The sequence below is a fragment of the Theropithecus gelada genome, chromosome 7b, assembly GCF_003255815.1.
Source record: "Theropithecus gelada isolate Dixy chromosome 7b, Tgel_1.0, whole genome shotgun sequence".
In the NCBI taxonomy this organism is placed as follows: Eukaryota; Metazoa; Chordata; class Mammalia; order Primates; family Cercopithecidae; genus Theropithecus; species Theropithecus gelada.
Genome location: NC_037675.1, coordinates 10,977,464 through 10,997,788, shown reverse-complemented (window position 1 = coordinate 10,997,788; position 20,325 = coordinate 10,977,464). Strand labels below are relative to the sequence as shown.

Genomic DNA, 20,325 nt, shown 5'->3' with positions numbered 1-20,325 from the left:
GCTGTGGGCTGACATTACCCAGGGATCGTGGAGCCACCACGGTGTCCCCGCATGAAACAGCCCCCCGATGTTTACTTCCTAAGTGAATTCAAGCCCTAACACAGGCCAGATAAACAATGGTTTGTTTATTTTCTGATCGCAAGGTCTTAGTAGGGGAAGGCTTTCAGAAATGAATTTCTTTTCAGGCCATCAATGCTATGCCCAGAAAGGAGGAGACAGGAATCGAATCGGCGATGAAACATCCAAGTGGCCCATAGGTGCTTCTGAGGTTACTCAGGCATCTGCTGGGCCTCCACACGTGCTGGGTGCTCCCCTAGATGCCTTTCCCCACTGATCCCTGTGGTGAACTCTCTTTCCCAACTCCAGAAACTAAGCACGTGCATCCTATCTTCCTGGAAATATTCCCTTTGTTCTACCGTCATCTCCCCAGTCAGACTGAGTTAACCACCTCCAGCTGATTACCATCAGCTTTGTTTCTACTTCTCTTATTGTGCTTAGCAACCGAAGCTGAAAATTCATTACTGTGCTATTTCATGGCACCTCCTCCTATCAAGGCTCAGATCAACACTCCTTTGCACTTTTGCCCTGTCTCTGGGCAGCTGTGGTCACCTGCGCACCAGTGTTTTCCCCTGGCTACAGTCTTATGCATTGTGCACACTCACCTTTCCCGCTGAGCTGTGGGCTCCTGGGAAGGTCGTCGCTGCTGCCTCTGTGCTAAGGGCCTCGAGAACCATGACTGCAGAAGTGAATGGTCATTTTAGAGTTGGAAGGGATGCTTTCCAGAAAAGGAACATGAAACTGTACTGTGGTCTCCCCAAGCACAGGGACCACAGCTTACACCCCTTTGTAGTAGGATTCAAAGGCGTCTTGCTCAGTGCCTGCTGGGTCCAAAGCACTGTTGCAGAGACAACAGCACTCAACAAACATCTCCCGGCTTCTCTGACTGGGCTGGGGTCAAGTGACTAGTTCTGGCCCGATAGGCTGCGACAAAAACAATGTGTCCTTTCCTGGTTGGTGTTCAAGAGCAGGCTCCTCCCACTTTCTCTTCCCCTGCCTTGGAGAACTTCAAAGTCTCCTGGTCAGAAGATGTCAGCCTAAGATGGAAGAATCCTAGGTCCCCGAATCGCTGATTGGAAGAGAGCCCCTGCCAGCTCACATCAGAGTTTGTGAGAGTGAGAAATAAACTTCTGTTGTGCTAAAGTGCTGGAGTTTCAGGGTGTGTTACTGTAGCATAGCCTAGGATTGATCATCCTGACTTCTGTTGCACTCAGCAAACATTTGACTCAAATGGAATTGAAAAATGGGAAGATGTAGGTAAGAAGAAAGGAGGAAGCCAGCAGTGCATGCAGCTTAGTAACTGTGGCCAGCTGGGACGGGAATAGAAACGCCCAACCTCTCAGATCTGGGGCCAGTCTTTTCACCCAGAATTGTTAACTGGAAAAGGTGTTAGCAAATGAGGCTCCGGAATGAATCCAGAGCTCAGTGGCACAGAGGGACCCATTTATTTCGGATTCTGCCTCCACGGGTAAACAAGAACTCCTGAGTGATGTCTGACAGGGACACGGGAGCGCCACTTAACGAGCAGCTTGTAATAGAAGCTGACTGAGTTACACAGGAACAAATCACTCTCGATTTCCTTTCTGTCTCCTCCATTGCTTGGGCCAATTTAGAGACTGTGTGCATGGCCGACTTGTAGACTATTCCTTTCCTTACGATAACAGCTGGGTGTTAAAACACAAACTAATTAATTTTGCCTTCCCAAATGAGGTTAGCTGGGTGCATCCGGGACGTTGTATTGACAATGCACCTTTAATATCCCAGTCTTGAGATTTTAATTAGAAGGCAAAGTAATCTCAAAGAAGGCAGTAATTATTTTTCAAATTGGCTACCCCAATTGCCATGACAATTAAGCACTGTATTTTATGAGCATGGACAGCAATCAATGAGGATCGCCAAAATCATCTCCAAAGCACATTCGTCTTTTTCCCTGGGTTCCTGGGCTGGGTACGTGGAAAGAATAGTGGCTGTCACTGTTGGAAAAGGGGACCAAGAGGGCTTTCTCCAAGAAGCTAAAAGCACTGTGGGATAAAGCTGATGATGTCCCTAAGAAGCAGGAATGCCTCACAGGTGGTCATCAAGGGAGACTCAGTGATGCTTTGTGCAAGATCAGCAGCAAAGCGGGGAACAGAACTTTCGGTCTCCTGGTCTCCTGTGCTCTGCTTTGGCAGCCTCAGCCCTGATCCAGGGGCCCTACAGCCCACGGCTGTCCTTTCCTTGGGAACACTGTTGAGGGCTCTGGTGTGCTGTAGGATATCTCAGAATGAGACGCCATCTCTGCAGTATTGGAGAGCTGAGGCTTTCGTCTCCGAATTTGGGGCTGTTGGGAAAGGTTGGTCGGGTCATGAAGATGCTGAGTCTAATTCCAGTTTCCCAGGCCTCCGTGCCTGCCTAAGCCAACACTGTTGCTCAAACAAGTCAGGCTAGCCTCAAATATGGACATGCCACTGAAAACTCTCGAACGACTCCCAGAGTCCACAGGATAAAACCTGATGGCCTCCATTGGGCTTGTGAGGCCCTTGGGATCTGGGCCTGCACATCTCTCCCAGTACCCAGTGTGCACAGCCACATTGCCACGAGGAACATCTTGGTTTCTTCCACGACACCTCCTATGTGGTCCTGGCTAGCAGTCCCTTCTTAAGATCTTGGCTTTGAAGCCACTTCCTGCAGGAAGCCTCCTGGACCTCCCTGGATGGTTTTGTGTCCGGTATGTTGTTCTTCCCCTATCACAGCACCTATCACGCTACCCTGGAATTACTTGTCTACCTGTCTTTTCCTTCTCTACAGTTTTAAATTCTATAAGCAAGCGGACTGACTTCCTGCTTCTGTATAACTCCAGATCCTAGCATGGCACATGTATAAAGTGGGCAGTTCACAAATCTTTAATAAAGCAGTGAATGAAAAGCAGCAAGCAGAGGCTAGAGGCTCATTCTGGGGACATTATCAGGAGAGATAAATTACCGCAGCTTCACTGCAAGCCCTTCTTGGCAGCTGCCAGGACTGCACATGGGAAAGGCAGGCTCACACCGTCCTAGACAGCAAGTTACCAAAAGAAAGGAGAAAAGTATGGCACTGGGGGTTTTTTGGCAGGCCCTGCCAGGAGTGGTGAGACTGCTGCTCATGCCCAGGTATCACCTCTGTTCCCTGTGGCCCAGCAGGGGCTCCAGCAAGACCATTTCTTGGGGGCTTAAGCCTTCTGGCTGGATTCTGGAGTTTCAATTGACGCCACTCCAAAGAAACAATTATATTCAATCTCATTCATAATCAAAGGAATCCAATTTCAAACAACAATCAGATACCATTTTTCACTGGATTGGTAAATATAACTAATGTTGATAATACACCCGTTGGTGAGGTTAAGAGAAAACAGGTATTTTCAATAATTGTAGGTGAGGGTGTGAATCAATACCTACCTCTAGGGAGGGTAATTGGCAGTAACTATACAAATTAACAATGCAAATTGGCAAAGACTTCTAAAAAGCAAACCTATAGATGTGCATATGTTTGCAGATATCAGCACAAGGGTGATCAATGTAGCATTGATTATACTGGCAAAAAATTGGAAACACCCTCAAAGCCCACCAATGGCTTCTGCTTACATAAATTATGATCTGGACACACAGTGGACTGCCAGGCAGCTGTGAAGGAGAACGAGGTGGTGTGTGTTGATATGGAATACTTTCCAGAATTTAACAAGGTGCAGTACTTAAAACGTGTTCCGTATGTGTAAAAAGGGGGTATTTTTGGAAGGCTCCACACACAGAAAGCCGGTTTAACCCGTTGCTTCTGTGGAGGAAGACAGGGGGCGCGGAGTGGAGTTTGCTTTTTACTTTAAATCTTTTAATCCAATTTGGATTTCTTTTCACTGTATTTAAAAAGAAATTGGAGAGAGAGAGGATCCATTACACACAAATGCCAGTAGCCACCTATGCCTTAATACCACAGCCCTCCCTCCTTTTCTCTTCCATGGAGCACACTTCCAAAAAGGTGAATCTAGTTCACCTCACCCTCTGTCAACCGGAGGAGACTGGGACCAGCACGGGGAAGGGACCAGCCCTAGGGACACACTCTCTGGATTGCCACGGTCCTGTCTGGGAGGAGCCACCAGCAACCTGTGCTGGTCTCTCCCTATCTTTTTGCACCTTGCTTACTCTTTTCTCACCTTGGGCCCTCAAGTCTTTGCAGCAGGGCTTACTTTGCTGACCTGGCCCCTCTGGCCGTGGCCAGAGGCAAGCTGAATCAGTGCCATCCTAAAGCCTTAATTAGGCTCCTGGTGCCTAATTAAGCACCAATTCACAGGCCTTGTCTGCACCAGGGCCAGTGGGCTGCTTTCCTGCCTGAGGAGCCACCTTCACTGTGGGTTGCAGCCTCCTTCTATGTTGTAATTAAATTAGACCCATTCACCACCAGCTGCCTGAGGCCATACTCAATTGCCATGGTGTCCTTCCACTCCATTGCTCACCTTCCTAGCCAACAGCCAGCCAGGGCTCCGTGCCACCCCACAGGCAAGCAGAGCCAGGGGCCCCTGGGTGAGCTGCTCAGGTTGGGGCCCCTGAAGCCCGCCTTGTTGGCACCAGAGGCTGGACCCTGGCAGCTGCTGGTGAGAGCGGAAGGATAGGCATTCTGCTTGGGTTTCAGAAACATGCCCCCCTCTCCCTGCTCACTGCCTCAGATGGGCAGAAATTTTGTGAGTACACTGTGGGGGCAGAGACTCAGATGTGTTGAATGAGAGAGTCTCAGCGTGGGAAGGGAGGCCATCTAACCCAGCTGTTATGGGTTGAATTTCTCCTTTCCACCAAACTCATAAGTTGATGTTTTAACCCCCAGTACCTTGGAATGTGACTGTATTTGGAGGGAGGGTATTCACAGAGGTAATCAAGTTAAAATTAGGTCATTGGGTGGGCCTTAATCCAATATAACGGACGTCCTTGCAAAGAGGGCGGATTTGGAAACAGGCATACAGGTAGAAGGCCATGGGAACAAGAAGATGGCCATCTATAAGCCAAGGTGAGAGGCCTGGTGCAGATCCTTCCCTCACAGCCCTCAGATGGGACCAACCACGCTGACCCCTGAGTTTTGAACTTCCACCCTCCAGAACTACGAGATAATATATTCTGTTGGTTAAGCCACCCAGTCTGTGAGACGTTGTTATGGTATCCCTGATTAGCGAGCTAATCTGCCAACTCTGTATGGCAGGGATTTCCTCTCCACCATCCCAGTAATGGGGGGTTCGCTGCTGCCTGAACATCTCCAAAGATACTGAATTCACCACCTCCTAAGAGGCAGCCAAGCCCATTTCAGATGATCTTATTTGTTGGAATATTCTTTTCAAAGTCTGGATGGAATCTGGCTTCCTCCCCCAACCCTAGTTCTACACCTGGAGCCTCACAGACCAAATCTATGAGCCACTGGAGGGCAGGAGCCTTGTTTTATTGACGTTTTTATTCCCCCAGCACAGGCCTGGAGCCTATTGGTGCTTAATGAGTATTTGCCGAGTAAATGAAACTCTTGTTCCTTGGAGCCTTCTCTCTCAAAACCTCTCAGCTTCCAAATTTCTCTGCCACCGTGGCCCCTCTCTGGCCTCGCACCTAAAGAAAAATGTGATTCTCTAAGTGGGATCTGGCCAGGCAGAGAAAAGCAAGGCCATCACCAACCTCCCTGACTCCTAGAGATGCTATGCATTCATTGTTGTGACCCAAGACCACGTTATCCTTTTGAGCAACCACACACCCACCGATGGTTGGTGCTGTTCATCTCTCTGTACTTGTACACATGTTTTGAACCTAAGTATGGAATCTTGCATTTGTCCATGTCAAATTTTTTCCTCTTTGGTTGATTTGGTTCTAATTCTGAGACCCTAAATATGGAGAATCCCCCAAAAGTCACATCACCAGTGAATGTGCTAAGCAGACCACTGATGCTGTCATTTAAGTTATTGGTAAAAATGGGGACAGAGACCAAGCCCGGTGGCTGGTTCAGAGAGGTCTCTCTGTGGTCCACATTAATCTAATTAATTAGCATCCTTTGGGTGTCAATGGTCAGCAGATAGTGGTTAAACTATCTGTCAAGGATACAAGGAAGTCACAGTGCAGATAGTAGAGATCACTGACGCCTATATATGTGGATTTAAAATTCCAGCTTCCTTCCTCTCATCTGCAATTTACAGAAGGGCAGGCCTTCTGTTTTGGTTTCAGAAACATGCTCCCCTTTCCCTGCTCACTGCCTCAGATAGGCAGAAATTTCATAAGTACACTGTGAGGGCAGAGACTCAGATGTGTTGAATGAGAGAATCTCAGCGTGGGAAGGGAGGCCATCTAACCCAGCTGTTATGGGTTGAATTTCCCCTTTCCCCCAAACTCATATGTTTGATGTTCTATAAATTCCAACTGGGCAATTTACTTTGCATTTCTGACCCTTAGTTACCTTATGAATAGAAAGGAGAGGAAAATAATATCTATTTTATCAGGTTGTTCCGAGAAGTTAACATTTGTCCCATTCAATTCCCTAAACTGTTCGTCAAGTTCAAGTTGCCCATGAAATGCTTTGTCAAGGTAGCTGACTTATGTCCAGATGTGAAATGACTATACTGATTCCTGGTCTACCTGTCCGCTGCCTGCCTCACAAAAGAACATCAGAACAGTGTGCCCAGGTATCTTCCAGTTTTACGTCTCCATCTTTAAGCATTCATCAGCCATAAGACTGATAACCTATTTGAAACTCTGGCTTGGTGTTGACATTAAGCTCACCGTTGTCCATCCTTTCCTCATGTTTAGAAAATTGGGACAGAGATTGCCTGATTCTCTTCTCTAATTCTGCATGATTTGGAGAAGATCATGGCCAGCTTGCTCAGTGGTCTGACTGCAAGTTTGCCCCTGGGAGGTTCATTGGTTTTGACTCTGTGGATAGCAGTTGTTCTCAAACTTATGCTGTGCAACCAGATTACTTGGAGCACAGTTGAAACACACATTGTTGGGTCCCACTCCTAGAGTTTCTGATTCACCAGGTCTGGGGTGGGCCTGAGAATTTGCATCTCTAACAAGTTCCCAGTGATGCTGATGCTGCTGGTCTGGGGACCATGAATGTTAAGAATCACTGCTTTAGAGCAGGAAAGTGGGACTGTCAGTAAAGAACCCAAAGGCCCTGTTCTCCTATCCAAGTAAAAGACTCATCTTTGCTGAAAAAACAGATATAGGAGTTGAGGAGTTCATTATACGTTTGCCCTTCATAGCCCCAATGCCATCTGCTCCTAACCCTTTGGTTCTTACTTGAAATATAAAAAGACTTTTCTGTTTTTCTTAATATTTGCATAAACTCAAACCCATCCTGACTTTGGCCTTCCTGACATGATTCTCCAGGGTGCCATCACTATTTCCTAGTTATGTGTAATGGGGGCAAATGGATAGTGATCAGGAGGATCAGGAGCAGGGAGGAGACCTGGATCTGTCCCTAACCAGCCATGGGACCTTGTGCAAGTTACTCCTTAAGGCTCAGTTTTCCTATCTTTAAAACAGGGATAATGGCAGTAGTCCTCTAGTGACACGAGATAATGCTTAGCATGGCATGCGGCATGTAAGCATTCACTACGGTAATATGTACCCCTCAGCTGTTTTCCTACATATCCTGTTGCAAGCCATTGAGAGTGGCATGAGGTGTGACTGCATTTCTGAGCCTTTCTGAGTCACCACCCAAGGATGCCTGCTTTTCTTCTGGGGGGAAAAAAAAAAAAAAAAAAAGCCTTTGTTGTGAATGGGCAGCCAAGCAAATTAAGAAGAGCGAAACCAAAGGCACATTCAAGGGCAAGTGGCATGGAGAGCCTCAACTGGGGTTTCAGCACAACTGTGTCATGCCCAGGTGCTGGCTGGTGTTTGATGGGATGCTGAGGACCTCTGACCTTTCAGCTTGTTCTCCCTGATAAGGCGCTGCCCCAGGCTCTGAACAACTGCAGTGTGCACGTGTAGCCTTGATGCGCTGCTACCTGCTGTTGTCTTCTAACACCCCTTCTCCAGTGTGGCAACTCCTGGCCCACTCAGCTCATTGCCATCTGTCTCTAGCCCAGTACTAAATGAGTGCAAATTTCTGCTGCACCTGGTGCACAACATTAGAGTGAGACAGTGCAGTTCAGTTCTCAGTTGTGCCACTTAAATGCTGGGTGGCCTCATACAAATGACCTAACTTGTCCGAGCTTAAGTTCCTCTTTTGCAAAATGAAGGTAACAAAATGAAGGTAACAAGTTAACATTTGTCCCCTTCGATTCCCTAAACTGTCCGTCAAGTCCAAGTTGCCCATGAAATGCTTTGTCAGGGTAGCTGACTTATGTCCAGATGTGAAATGACTATACTGACCCCTGGTTACTGCCCTAAAAGTGAATTCTCATTTGAAATTCCCACCAGCAAAGCAGAAGGGTTCCTATTTCTCCACATCCTCATCAACACTTGTTATTTTCTGTGTGTGCGTATGTGTGTTTACTAATAGCCATGCTAGAGGGTATGAAGTGATATCTCATTGATATGGTTTGGATCTGTGTCCCCATCAAATCTCATGTCGAATTTTGTAACTCCTAATGTTGGAGGTGGGACCGGTGGGAGGTGATTGGATCATCAGGGACAGTTTCTTGGGAATGGGTTAGCACCATCCAATGGATGCTGTCCTCATGATAATGAGTGAGTTCTCTTAAGATCCAGTTGTTTAAAAGTGTACAGCACCTCCCTGTCTCTCTTGCTCCTGCCATGTGAGATGCCTCACTCTCCCTTTGCCTTCTGTCAGAACTGGAAGCTTCCTAAGATCTCCCCAGAAGCCAAAGCCACTATGATTCCTGGAGAGCCTACAGAACTGTGAGCCAATTAAACCTCTTTTCTTTACAGATTACCCAGTCTCAGGTATTTCTTTACAGCAGTGTGAGAATGTACTAATACATTTATGTACTTAATTTGTATTTCCCTTATGATCAGTGGAGCATCTTGCCCTGTACTTATTGGCCATTTGAATATTTTCTTTGGAGAAATGTCTATTCCAAGTCTTTTGCCCATTTTCAAATTGAGTTATTTGGATTTTCTGTTGTTGAGTTGTAAGAGTTCTTCACATATCCTGGATGTTAATCCCTTATCAGGTATAGTATTTGTAAATCTTTTCTCTAATTATATGAGCTGTGTTGATACACTGTCCTTTGACACACAAATGTTTTACATGTCTAGGTAGTCCAATTTATCTATTCTTTTCTTTCATTGCCTGTACTTTTGGTGTCATACTTAAAAGACCATTGGCAAACACAAGGTGATGAAAAATTTCTTGTAAGTTTTCTTCTAAGAGCGAATTTCTTCTAAGTGAAATGTATAATTAACAATGCTTTAAATGCAGACAACCTACAGAACAGAAGAAAATATTCACAAACTATGCATCTGACAAAGGTCTAATATCCAGAATCTATAGGGAACTTAAACAACTCAACAAGCATAAAACAACCCCATTAAAAAATCGGCAAAAGACATGAACAGCCAATTCTCAAAAGAAGACAAATAAGTGGCTAAGAAATACCTGAAAAAATGCTGCTCATTGTGAATCATCAGAGAAATGCAAACCAAAACCACAATGAGATACCATGTTATACCAGTCAGAATGGCTACTATTAAAACGTCAAAAAACAACAGATGTTGGTGAGGATGTGGAGAAAGAGCATGCTTATATATTGCTGGTGGGACTGTAAATTAGTTCAGCCACTGTGAAAAGCGGTTTGGAGATTTTGCAAAGAAAGAAGAACTACCATTCCACCCAGCAATCCCATTACTGGATAAGTATCCAAAAGAAAACAAATCATTCTACCAAAAGACACATGCACTGGCATGTTCATAGCAGCACTATTCATAATAGCAAGGACATGGAATCAACCTAGGTGCCCAGCAATAGTGGATTGGATAAAAAAAAATGTGGTACATACACACCATATTAACAATACCCATTCACAAGAAACCCTCCCCGATGATCTAATAACTAGAGGCCGTAATCCTAAGTGAATTAACACAGGAATAGAAAACCAGATGCCACATGTTCTCACTTATAAGTGGGAGCTAAACATTGGGTATTCATGGACATAAAGATGGCAACAATAGACACTGGAGAAGAAGGGAATGGGGAAAGGGTTGAAAAACTGTTGGGTACTAAGCTTAGTACCTGGGTGGTGGGATCATTTGTATCACAGACCTCAGCATCATTTAATATACCCAGGTAACAAACTTGCAGAGGTACCCCCTGAATATAAAATAAAAGTTGAAAAGGAAAAAAAATCATTAAAATAGTAAATTTTATGTTATGTATATTTTATCACAATAAAAGTTTATTCATACCTCCCCCATATACCCTATAGACAGGGGGTTTATTGGGCAACACATCTTAACATAGCAAAAAAGATTATTTTGCAAACTGCAGTCCATTATTGGGACTTCAAGGTAAAGAACTCATGAGTGGCTGGTTTGACTTAGTCCACTGCTCTGACTACTACAGAGTCCTGTCTTAAATTCAGCCTATTGCACTTTCCTTCTCACAAGGAGGAAAGTCCCTGGAACTCTTGAGTCCATAGGACAAGTCTTATGTCTTTCCCACATTGTAGCTCTCCAAGTGGCAGGTGGCAGCTGCCACAATCACAGTAGCCATGATTGATTGATTACATGTATACCCTGTGGGGCTCTGGGGGAAGGGGGAAGGCAGGTGATACAACCAAGCCAGTCATGGAGCTGGGGTCTGGACCTTTTGGAGGTATCGCTACTGCCAAAGCCAATGGTTTTGATGCTAGGCCACAGTGCCTCTTGGCCGGATTCCTCCTCAACCTTCCTCTCTACAATCCCTTGGTCTTTTCTTGTGTGACTTTGTACTGCATCCCTCCCCAGCCCATTCTTCCACTTGCAGTGAACACCAGGTAAAGTCCCACCAAGGCAAGGGCTAAGAACACATGCTTCCTACCTTTTCATTGGTGTCCTATTAGACCCAGCACCCTACAAGGTCCAATGGCCCCACGGAGGGAGAGGATCATTGGCAGAAATCCATTCCAAACCCCCTTCTCCCCTTCTTTTCCCCCTACTAAAAGCAGAGGCTAACCTCACCCATCTCTCCTGCAGTATTTCCTCCTGGGGGCTCCTGCAACTGAAGATGCTGCAGTCTCAGGATGAACAGCCTGTTTGTTTAAAGGGTTTATTACTGGTGCTTAATGCTATTTTGACAGATAAAAGTGAGTCAATTATAGCTGGAAATAGCTCTGGCTGCATCAGTTTCTTCCAGGTGGTTGCCCATTCCCCATTCAAGGGACTTTTTCTCTCCTTAACAAAAGGCAGTGTTTCTCCTCTTATCCCCAAGGACTTCAGGACCATCTCAAGAGTTTCCTCCTTCTAGGAAGAAACAATATTTAATATTTAAACAGTTCATGAGAAGAGGGTTGCCACTGCAGACCTACTCTGACAGGGATGAAGTGAAAAGATGGTCCTGACAGGCCAACCTCCAGGATAAATTATGTAGCCCCGTTGAGCTCCGTGTCCATATAGGTATCATTCTGGCTCCATCAGACACACATGTGGCTGCTCCTTATTGAATGTCTCTCTAGGGCTTTCTTGGGGGCAACGGGTTTTCCCCGTTGATACCCATCTTAATGATGCCAGTGTTGGTCACAGGCTTGGGTGACCACAGTCACCTTCATGAGGACAAGAATCCTTTGTGGGTGGCTCAGAAGGCTTCCCAAGGTCACACTGAGTTATGCTAAGGCCCCAGTGAAGAGCATCCTAATGCCCCTCAGTCAGTGGGGAGTCTGTACACTGGGCGCTCTCATGTCCCTGCTGATCTGCCATATGGTTGGATGGGCAATTGGGTATAGGGCCTGACCCCAAGCTGGGAGGTCAGGAGTGTGGTAGGGTATATATTTGTAACAGGCATCTCATACTTCATATGCTCAAGAAAGAACTTCCTTCCGCAATGCCCCCAAACATGTGTGGGCTTTTCTAAGCTCTTCTATCACAGAATATGGCACTGCCATATTAAGCTTGTTTGCTTGGGCTTGTTTGCTCAAACTCTAATTCTAAGAGTCATCCTGGATTTTTCTCTTTCTCTCCCCCATTATGGTCCTTAAATAGAATCCACCAGTAAATCCTGCTGCCTTTACCTCCAAATTTTATAGCAAATCTGACCAACTCTTAGCTATCCCACGCCATAATCCTAGTCTAAGCCATCATTATTTCTTGCCAGAGCTATTGCAACAGCTTCCCAACAAATATTCCAGCTTTCATTCTTGCTGGAGGGATCTTTTAAGATACAACTCAGATCTTCTGCCTCACCTCCTTCACTGCCCCTCAAACTTAGAATCAAATCCAAACTCTTTACCATGGCCCACAAACATATGTGCATTCTAGTTCCTATCTCTCTCACTAACATCATCTCCTCCCCTTTCTCCTTGTTCACTCTGTTTCAACCACATTTGTCTCTTGGTTAAACCTTGAGCACACCCTCCCACCTCAAGGCCTTTGCACTTAAGGTTCCCTCCACCTGGAAGGTTCCTACCCCAGATCTGCACATGGCTGGTGCTGTTTCATCCCTTGAGACTTAGCTCAAACCAACTTCTTTCCAGAGAAGACTTTCCTGATAGCACTATTTAAAAGTATCTTATTTATTTGTTTACCTGTAATTTATCTTTCCCTATAAGAAAACATAATTGTTAATGAGATCTGGGACTTTATTTTATTCACTACCATATCTTAGTGTCTAGAACAGAGCCTGGCACATAGTAAGCACTCAATAAATATAGGCGGAATGAATGTGTGTAGGTTTTAAAACGCATCTACAAATTGGCACTTTCCCATTGAGAGGCAGGGTCTATGTCTATTTCCCTTGATTCTAAGCTAATTTAATGACTAGATGGCTAGTAGATGATAATAGAAGTGACACTATGTGGTCTTAAAATGTGATGCAGCTTCTGCCTTGGTCTCTGGGCCACTTGTGCTAGAGCCTGGGCCACCATGTACACGTCTGACTACTCTAAGGCTACCATGCTATGAGGAAGCCCAATTTAGCCCATGCAGAGAGATCATTTAGAGAAACCCTAATATAACATAAAGAGAGGGAGAGAGACGCATGGTTAACCCCAGCTGCTTCAGCCCCCCACTGTTTTACTTCTAGCCAATCTGACTGCACCTGACCTAAGAACCATCCGGGTGAGCCCTTCTCAGATTCTTAGCCAATAGAAATTGTAAACAATATAAAATGAATGTTGCTGTTGTTTTTTTAAGCCATTAAGTCATGAGATGATTTTTACTGCAACAGAAAACTGGAAGAGAGTGAATTAATGATTAATATTAAACTATTTTTCTTGTGGCTGCTCTAATGGGCACTAGTAAATTCCTAGCGAATTTACTGATCCAAGTGCCAGGGAGATCTATGCCAGGTCACATGAATGGGAGGAAACAAGGAGGAGATTGGGAACTACTACTTGTTTGGCTGGGGCTGTTTAAGAATACCATCCAGGTTGACATGGACTTCTTGATATGAATAGTTCAGACCCTCCTCAATATTTCCTATTTGTTTTCCTTAAGTCTTGGAATCTCTTTCCTGGAATTAGAGATCCAGGCCTAACCAGGAGAATCCTTAGCTAATTAGTTACATCAAAACTCTTCTTAAAGAGAGTGCATTCCATTGCTTTAACTCTCCCTGTCTCTTTCATATTGCCTAGGTAAAGTTCCCTTCCATCTTAGAGAGAAGAGCGTGTGGACAAAAACATCCTAGGAGACGCTCCTTTGAAGATCTCAGCCCAATCAACAAGATGTGCTCTGCAGAGTTAGAAAATATTGCACTGAGACATAAAGATGGCGATGACTGATGATAACATTAAGTGTTTCTACCGAAATATACTAGGCATTTCACATCCATTATCTCATTTAGTCTTCACATCCTCCAATGTTACCATTCCCACTCATATTTCACTGAAGAGGCAACTAAAGCTTAAAGAGATTAAGGTGAATTACTTGAAGTCAAGTGCATCTGATCCTGATTTTCTTGAAAATCACACACCTGGGATGGTATGTGACTTGCCAGCCACCATCTCTCTTCCCATGTTCATGGCATCTGTTCCCACTGAGCCTCGAGACAGCCCCACCCCCAGGATCATTCTCAACTCAGCTCTCTAGGCAGGCACTACCCATTGGTCAAAATGCCAGATGAAACTCACTTGCCAAACCCCCTCATCTCTCAAGGAATGGAGGCTCAGAAAGGCCAGGTGACTTGCTGAGGCCATCCAGCAAGTGTGTGGTGGAGCTGCGGTGGAAATGCACCTAGGAAAGGGATACTGCCTACCAAGAATCCCCCACACTTAGTGACGGTCCTACTGGCCTGTAGGGAGGCCACTCACCCACGAACAGCGTGCAGCAGGCGCAGCGAGGGGTATGCAGTGCGCACATTGACATGATGCTTCAGGATAAGCTCGTTGACCCACTCAACACGCTCCTTGCCGCCTCGGGCCATGAAGGCAGGGATCCACAGGATGCTGCCATTGAGGCTGTGCAGCCGCTGCAGCAGCTTCTCCCGCCATGTGGCGTTGACCAAGTCCTCAAAGGCCCGCTGGATGACCGAGGGGTTCATGGTTACCAGGTCTGTCTTGAGCCCCACATCCCGGGCGTATTCCTGTACTGGGGCCAGGTTGCACCTGACGGAGAAAAAGGCAACATGATCCTTTTGGGAAAGCTGGGACCCCTTCTTCTATTTAACTTGATCCCATCCTTTGCCTCTCCTTGCTTCTTTTTCATCCTCAAACAAAGACCCAGGGCATCTCTCCACACTCACAGGCCCCTCCCGTCATCCTTTCTCCTCCTTTTTCTGCCACAAATGTTTACTGAGCTCATACCATATACCCAGAACTTTGCTAGACCCTGTGGACGTAAATGCCTGTCTTCTGGAGTTCAGGATCTAGGAGAGGAAGAAAGAAACAAGTAAGCCAGTCCTCAGTCCACAAGATGATGACGCTGTTGCCAAGAGTGACCTGGCCCATTAGGTGACAGAGTGAGGGATCCGAAGGCAGACTTCCAGGCTCTAAACTCGCTTTGACACTTTCTACCTGTGTGATTCTGGGAAACTTGCTCAACCTCTCTGTGATTCCTGAGACCATCCATTACTTTAGCTATGATAGAGATCACAACAGCATCCCTCCCAAGGATTAAAAGAATTGCTACACGCTCAGTACTTAGAACACTACTGGATATAGTAAGAGCTTGATAAATGCTAACTGTTGTCATCATTTTTATGGGAAGGAGGAGTGTCAGGTGGACTTCCCTGAGGTGGTGACCACGAAGCAGAAGTCTATTAGTGGACAAGGTACATGAAAAGGTGGTTCTCCAGTTTGCCAAGTCAGAAGAATCACCCCAGGCACTCATTAAAAATACAGATTCCCCAGTTCCTCACCTGGCGATTCTGATTCAGCAGGTGAGCCTAAGCATTGATACCGATTTTTCACAAGACCTTCCTCTTCAGGCAGTGTTATAGCCAAGCAGTTTAGGAATACCACGCTATAGCACTGTGGGCACAAGAAAGGTATCCAAGGGCAGAGAGGTGGGAAACAACATGGGTGTTTAGGGAAAGGCAAGTGATTTGGTCTGACTGGAGTATATTGTGTGGAGGAGATGGGGTTTGGCAGGCAAGCAGAGTGAGGTATCAAAGGACTTGTGTGCCAGGGACTTGGTTCTGAGGGCAATAGGGAGCCACTGAGGGTTCTGGAGCAGGAGAGTGACAGGGACGGTTTAGAAATTTTGGCCACAATTAGAAAGCAATGAGATGAAGTTGCAGTATGGATTGGAGGGGATGGAGTTGGGTACTGGAGGGCAAACTAAGAGGCCACTGCAAACTCATGTTGACAAGTCAGGCTGCTTGGGTGGGCAGCCTCTGCTATTTAACCTGACGACTTCCTTATGGGAGACCCAGCCTGGGTGTGCATACCTGGGTTTCCTGCCTGTGCCTGGGACTGGGATGGCAGCAGAGGGCACTGCAGGGGAGGTCTGGCTGCTGTCTGGCACAGAGGATTTAATGGTGGAAAAGCCCTTTGACCAGTGAAAAGAAGTCTGAGAAATCCAGTTAAGAGTGTAAAAATAGAGGCTGGAGACATGAAGACAAGGGATCGCAAGTCATCATCAAATGAAGAAATCCAGGAACGCACCATTTATCCCTCCCTTTAAGCAAGGACTTCCCTTTTTCAACAACTGGGGAGAAAAAGTGGGTTAATCAGAAAGAAAACTCCTATTTTTTGAGCCCCTGGTGTGTGCCAGGCACTGACCGGTCCTTTAACATAGGTCAACTGATTTTATTGTGACCCAGTTTTAATCACCATCCTGTTACAAGTGAGGAAATGGAGGCTCAGTGTGTGAGAATTAACTTGCTCAAAGGCCTGGAGCTGGAAAGCGAACCACCAGGAGTCAAACTCAGGTATATTCGACTCAAAGAGCCTGTTTGTGATTTCGGACTGAACGCCCTAAAATATTCCCTCTTCCCATCCCTGCCCCTAGGTCTTGCTATCTTTGACTGTGACTAAACACTGTAAAGGGATAGGATTGCCCTGGGTCAATTCCCCTTCAGGAGCCCTTGCCACAGGCCTCAGAGACTGAGGTGTCACTGTAGTACATCAGTCAGTGTGGGGCTGCCCAGGTCTCAGTTACTCCTATTGCCTTGAAACCTGGCCGAGCCAGGCTTCCAAGGCTTTCCTGAGGGTCTGGGGCCAATTCTAGGCCAAGCTCCAGGTCCTGAGAGCAGGGCCAAGTGGACTCCATGCAGTTCAGATGGACTGGAAGCAACCATGGGGCAGTAGGGGCTGTGACAGAGGCAAGGAGAATGAAGGGGATGTGGCACCTAACCCTGGCGGCTCACAAGGTGGCCCAGAAGGGTGAAGCAGGAAACACACTCCCAACTACAATGTTGGCCAGTCTGGAATGCCACCTCCTGGAAGATGTTGTGGGCAATGGGAACAGGGGCTGTGTGCTCCTTGCAGGCAGGCCCCAGCCCTCATTCAGTATAGGACTCGGCTCACAGTAGGGGCTCCATACCTTACCTGCAGAGGCACAAGAAGAGGGAGGCAGGGAGGGGCTGTGAAGTCCAAGCTTTTCCAATGACTATGCCTCAGTGAGGATGCTGGGGTGGGGGAGCTCTGCCCTAAGTGGACTGTCTAGACATCTTCCTTCCCCACCAGAGGTGAATTGCTTCATTTAGGCGAGAAGGAGGCGTTAGGAAGGGGTTCAATCTGATCTAGGCTCTCTTTTGTCCAACAGTAGGCCAGGCCTCCCAAAGTGACTTCTGGATTGGCTTGGATCCAGGCAGGAGAGGAGTCACTCCCTTCCAGAAACCACCACACCCACAGGTACACATTGAGGAGTACTCTGCAGGGTGAGACAGGCAGCTTGGGCAGGCTCTGGAAGCCAACTACCCGGTCCACAGCCTGGCTCCAGCCCTCACTAGCTGTGTGGCACTTGCCTCTCTCTGCCTCAATTTCCTCACTGCAAAGCCAGGATAAAAACAGAGCACTCCATACACAGTAGTTGTGAGAATTAAATAGGTTAATAAACATGAAGTGCATGGAATAGCACCTGGTACATTCCAAGTGGCCAACAAATAGTAAGGGATAACAATCATGATAATGTGGTTTATCCATGGAAGAGCATTTGTTCATCAGATTCTCCTTATGGAAGAAGTGCGTGCGTGCGTGTGTGTGCATGTGTTTGTGTGTGTGCCCATTGAAGTTCTGATCCCCAAACATCTGGGAGCTTATACTCTGCACACAGGATCCCAGATAGACACAGTGTCCTTAGCCTGGCATTGCAGGATCATGGGGCTCTCCTGGGACCAGCTTCCCACCCATTGCCAGCAGCACTTTGTGCAGCTGATGCTTGCTTGAGCAGTGCCCTGCCCGATCCATGCATCTGCCTTCTTGCTTCCATGCCTCTCTTCATGCTGTTTCCTCCTCCTCACCATTTTCACTGGTCAAAGGCAACTCACACTCCAATGCTGCTTCTGCCGGAAGCCTGCCTTGAACTCCCTAGGAGGCACTAGGTTTTGCAAGATCATTGCATTTTGTGTGCCATGTGTCCCCCCAGGACTTACAAGCTTGTCTTCCCCACACAGAGTTTTCTGAGAGGGGGTGAGGTCTTGCGTGTCTGTGCGTTTCTCCCACAGAAGAGGCAGGGTGAACGGATTGAAGATGTGGACTGGCAGAGACAGAAACCTCTATCAGGAGTTTCACAGTGTCTGCCATTCTAGCAAAGCCACACGGAGGCCCTCCTCTGGCCTGGCACAGCCTTGGACAGGAGGCCCGGAGATGGACACAGCCACTCTGCTCTGGAGGAGCTCACCACTTGGGGGTGAGGTGGGTGGAGTGGAGACAGAGTCCCCAGGAAATTAACACTTAGTGTCCCTGTTGTGTGGGAGACACCATCCCAGGCATATTCCCATATGCCATCTCATTTAATGCTTGCAACATCACGCTCTCTTTATTGTTAGTGTGGGGCTTTGGCCTGTAGCATATTTCCAAGTGCAGGGCATGGAATAAACTCCTAGATGGGAAGAACCCAGAGGAACAGTCCCAGCGGGGTGGAGGAGCTAGTGCCACTACTGGGTACCGTATCCCTGATGTCAAACGTTAGTCTGTACACAGTAGGGCTGCAAAATCTTGTCCTAAAACACCCCTCAGGTCCACCCCAGAGACCCGTGGGAGTTTCAGAGCCATGGACATAGGCCTAAAGGACAAAGAACAACTGCACTTTTTGAAGTAGCTTGCTCCTTGGCATTTTTGATCCATATTTTCCAAGTATGTGTGGATGGGTGTGGACATGACTCCCAGGAGTGAGGCAGAGCACACCCCGGCTGCGCCTCTCCACGCGCAGTCACGCACCAGCGGTGGCGTCCCCTGGGGTGCTTGTTAGAAATGCTGAGTTGCCGGCCCCACCCTAGACCCCAAAACTCTGCATGTCCATAAGCCCAGGAGACTCCTATGCATGGTAAAGTCTGAGAAGCACTGGGCTAGAGCACAGACCGTATTCATAATGAAAGAACCTCAAGGCCAGCCAGTCCACCCAGCCCGTTTTACAGATGATAAAACTGAGGCCCAGAAAGGCAGAGAGATACACCCCAAGTCATGTGACAAATGGGTAGCAAAGCCAAGGCCCAGCTTTGAACTGCACACTGCTGACTATGTGAAAGGGTTCCAAAAGGAAACTGTGGCCAAAATCTGCCTCTAAAAATTCCTGGGTCAGGACTTCATGGGCTGTGTGAAGCTCACTGTGGGGACTCATGACTTGTGACAATGGAAGAGGCATGGCTTACGTGTATGGCATTAGGTCAGAAAGCCCCCCACCGGATACTGCTGGGCACTCCTGGAGGGGATCCGACCCCCTGGGAGGAGGCCTTGGCCCCCACACCCTCACCTTTAACGCCCAACCGTCACTCCTTCTCTGACTTCCAATCAGACAGACCTGCCACACTTCCTTCTTCCTTTCCCCTCCCCTCACCCTCCCTCCACTAGTCTTTAGACTAATGGGCTCTGAAAAGCAGGGACTGAGCTGTTGGATGTGCCAGGGCCAGATGGACCTGGCAGAGGATGACAAAACTCTGGCTGCCGGGCTGCAGTAGCATTTCAGTCCCAGCGGATGCAAGAGTAAAGACACGGTTTCTTCCCATGTCCCAAGGTTTAGGGAACTCTACGATAAGGTGGCTTCCCAAAGCCCCAGGACAAGGCTGTCTTTGCCTCGAGTTGGTCCCCACAGAAACATGAGAATGTATGCAGTTCTGCCAGGGCTGGGGAGCCGGCTGGAATGAAACTCGAGGCCCTGCATGCCCTAATTTTGTCCGAGAGACAGCAAAGCCTTGTTTCCATGACTGTAGTGGGTTGGGGGTCAGGTGTCAGGGCCAAGGGCAACCTCGTGTGCAAATGTCCCAGGCAATTGGAAAATGAGAGCAGATATTTTCGAGAAAATAATGGTCAGGTACAAAATCCAAGTTTCTCTGTTACTCCCGCACTTCCCAGATTTTGAGAACAGGGTAATAAAGTCACTAGTAGGGCACCCCCTGCCAAGACACTTACAAGAGTTTTGCAAAGTTGAACCAACAACTAGCTAGCCCAGGAGATTTTCTTACCAACCTTTTGTACCAGGCTCTACCTCAGGGGATCAGCAAACTTTTTCTGTAAAGGGCCAGAGAATAACATTTTCTGCTTTGCAGGTGATATGATCTCTCTGTTGTGACTCTGCAATTCCACCCAATGACTTAACCGTGCCCAGT

The 20,325-nt window shown here is 47.1% G+C and overlaps 1 protein-coding gene across 2 annotated transcripts in view; it reads right to left on the bottom strand.

Moving 5' to 3' along the window:
• Positions 1 to 20,325, bottom strand: part of ST8SIA2 (ST8 alpha-N-acetyl-neuraminide alpha-2,8-sialyltransferase 2) — a 75,598-nt gene that overhangs the window by 9,388 nt on the left and 45,885 nt on the right. For both annotated transcript variants that reach the window (XM_025391975.1, XM_025391976.1), the window contains one exon: positions 14,429 to 14,722. In XM_025391975.1, the coding sequence (XP_025247760.1) occupies positions 14,429 to 14,722 (294 nt within the window). The remainder of the gene's footprint in view (positions 1 to 14,428; positions 14,723 to 20,325) is intronic.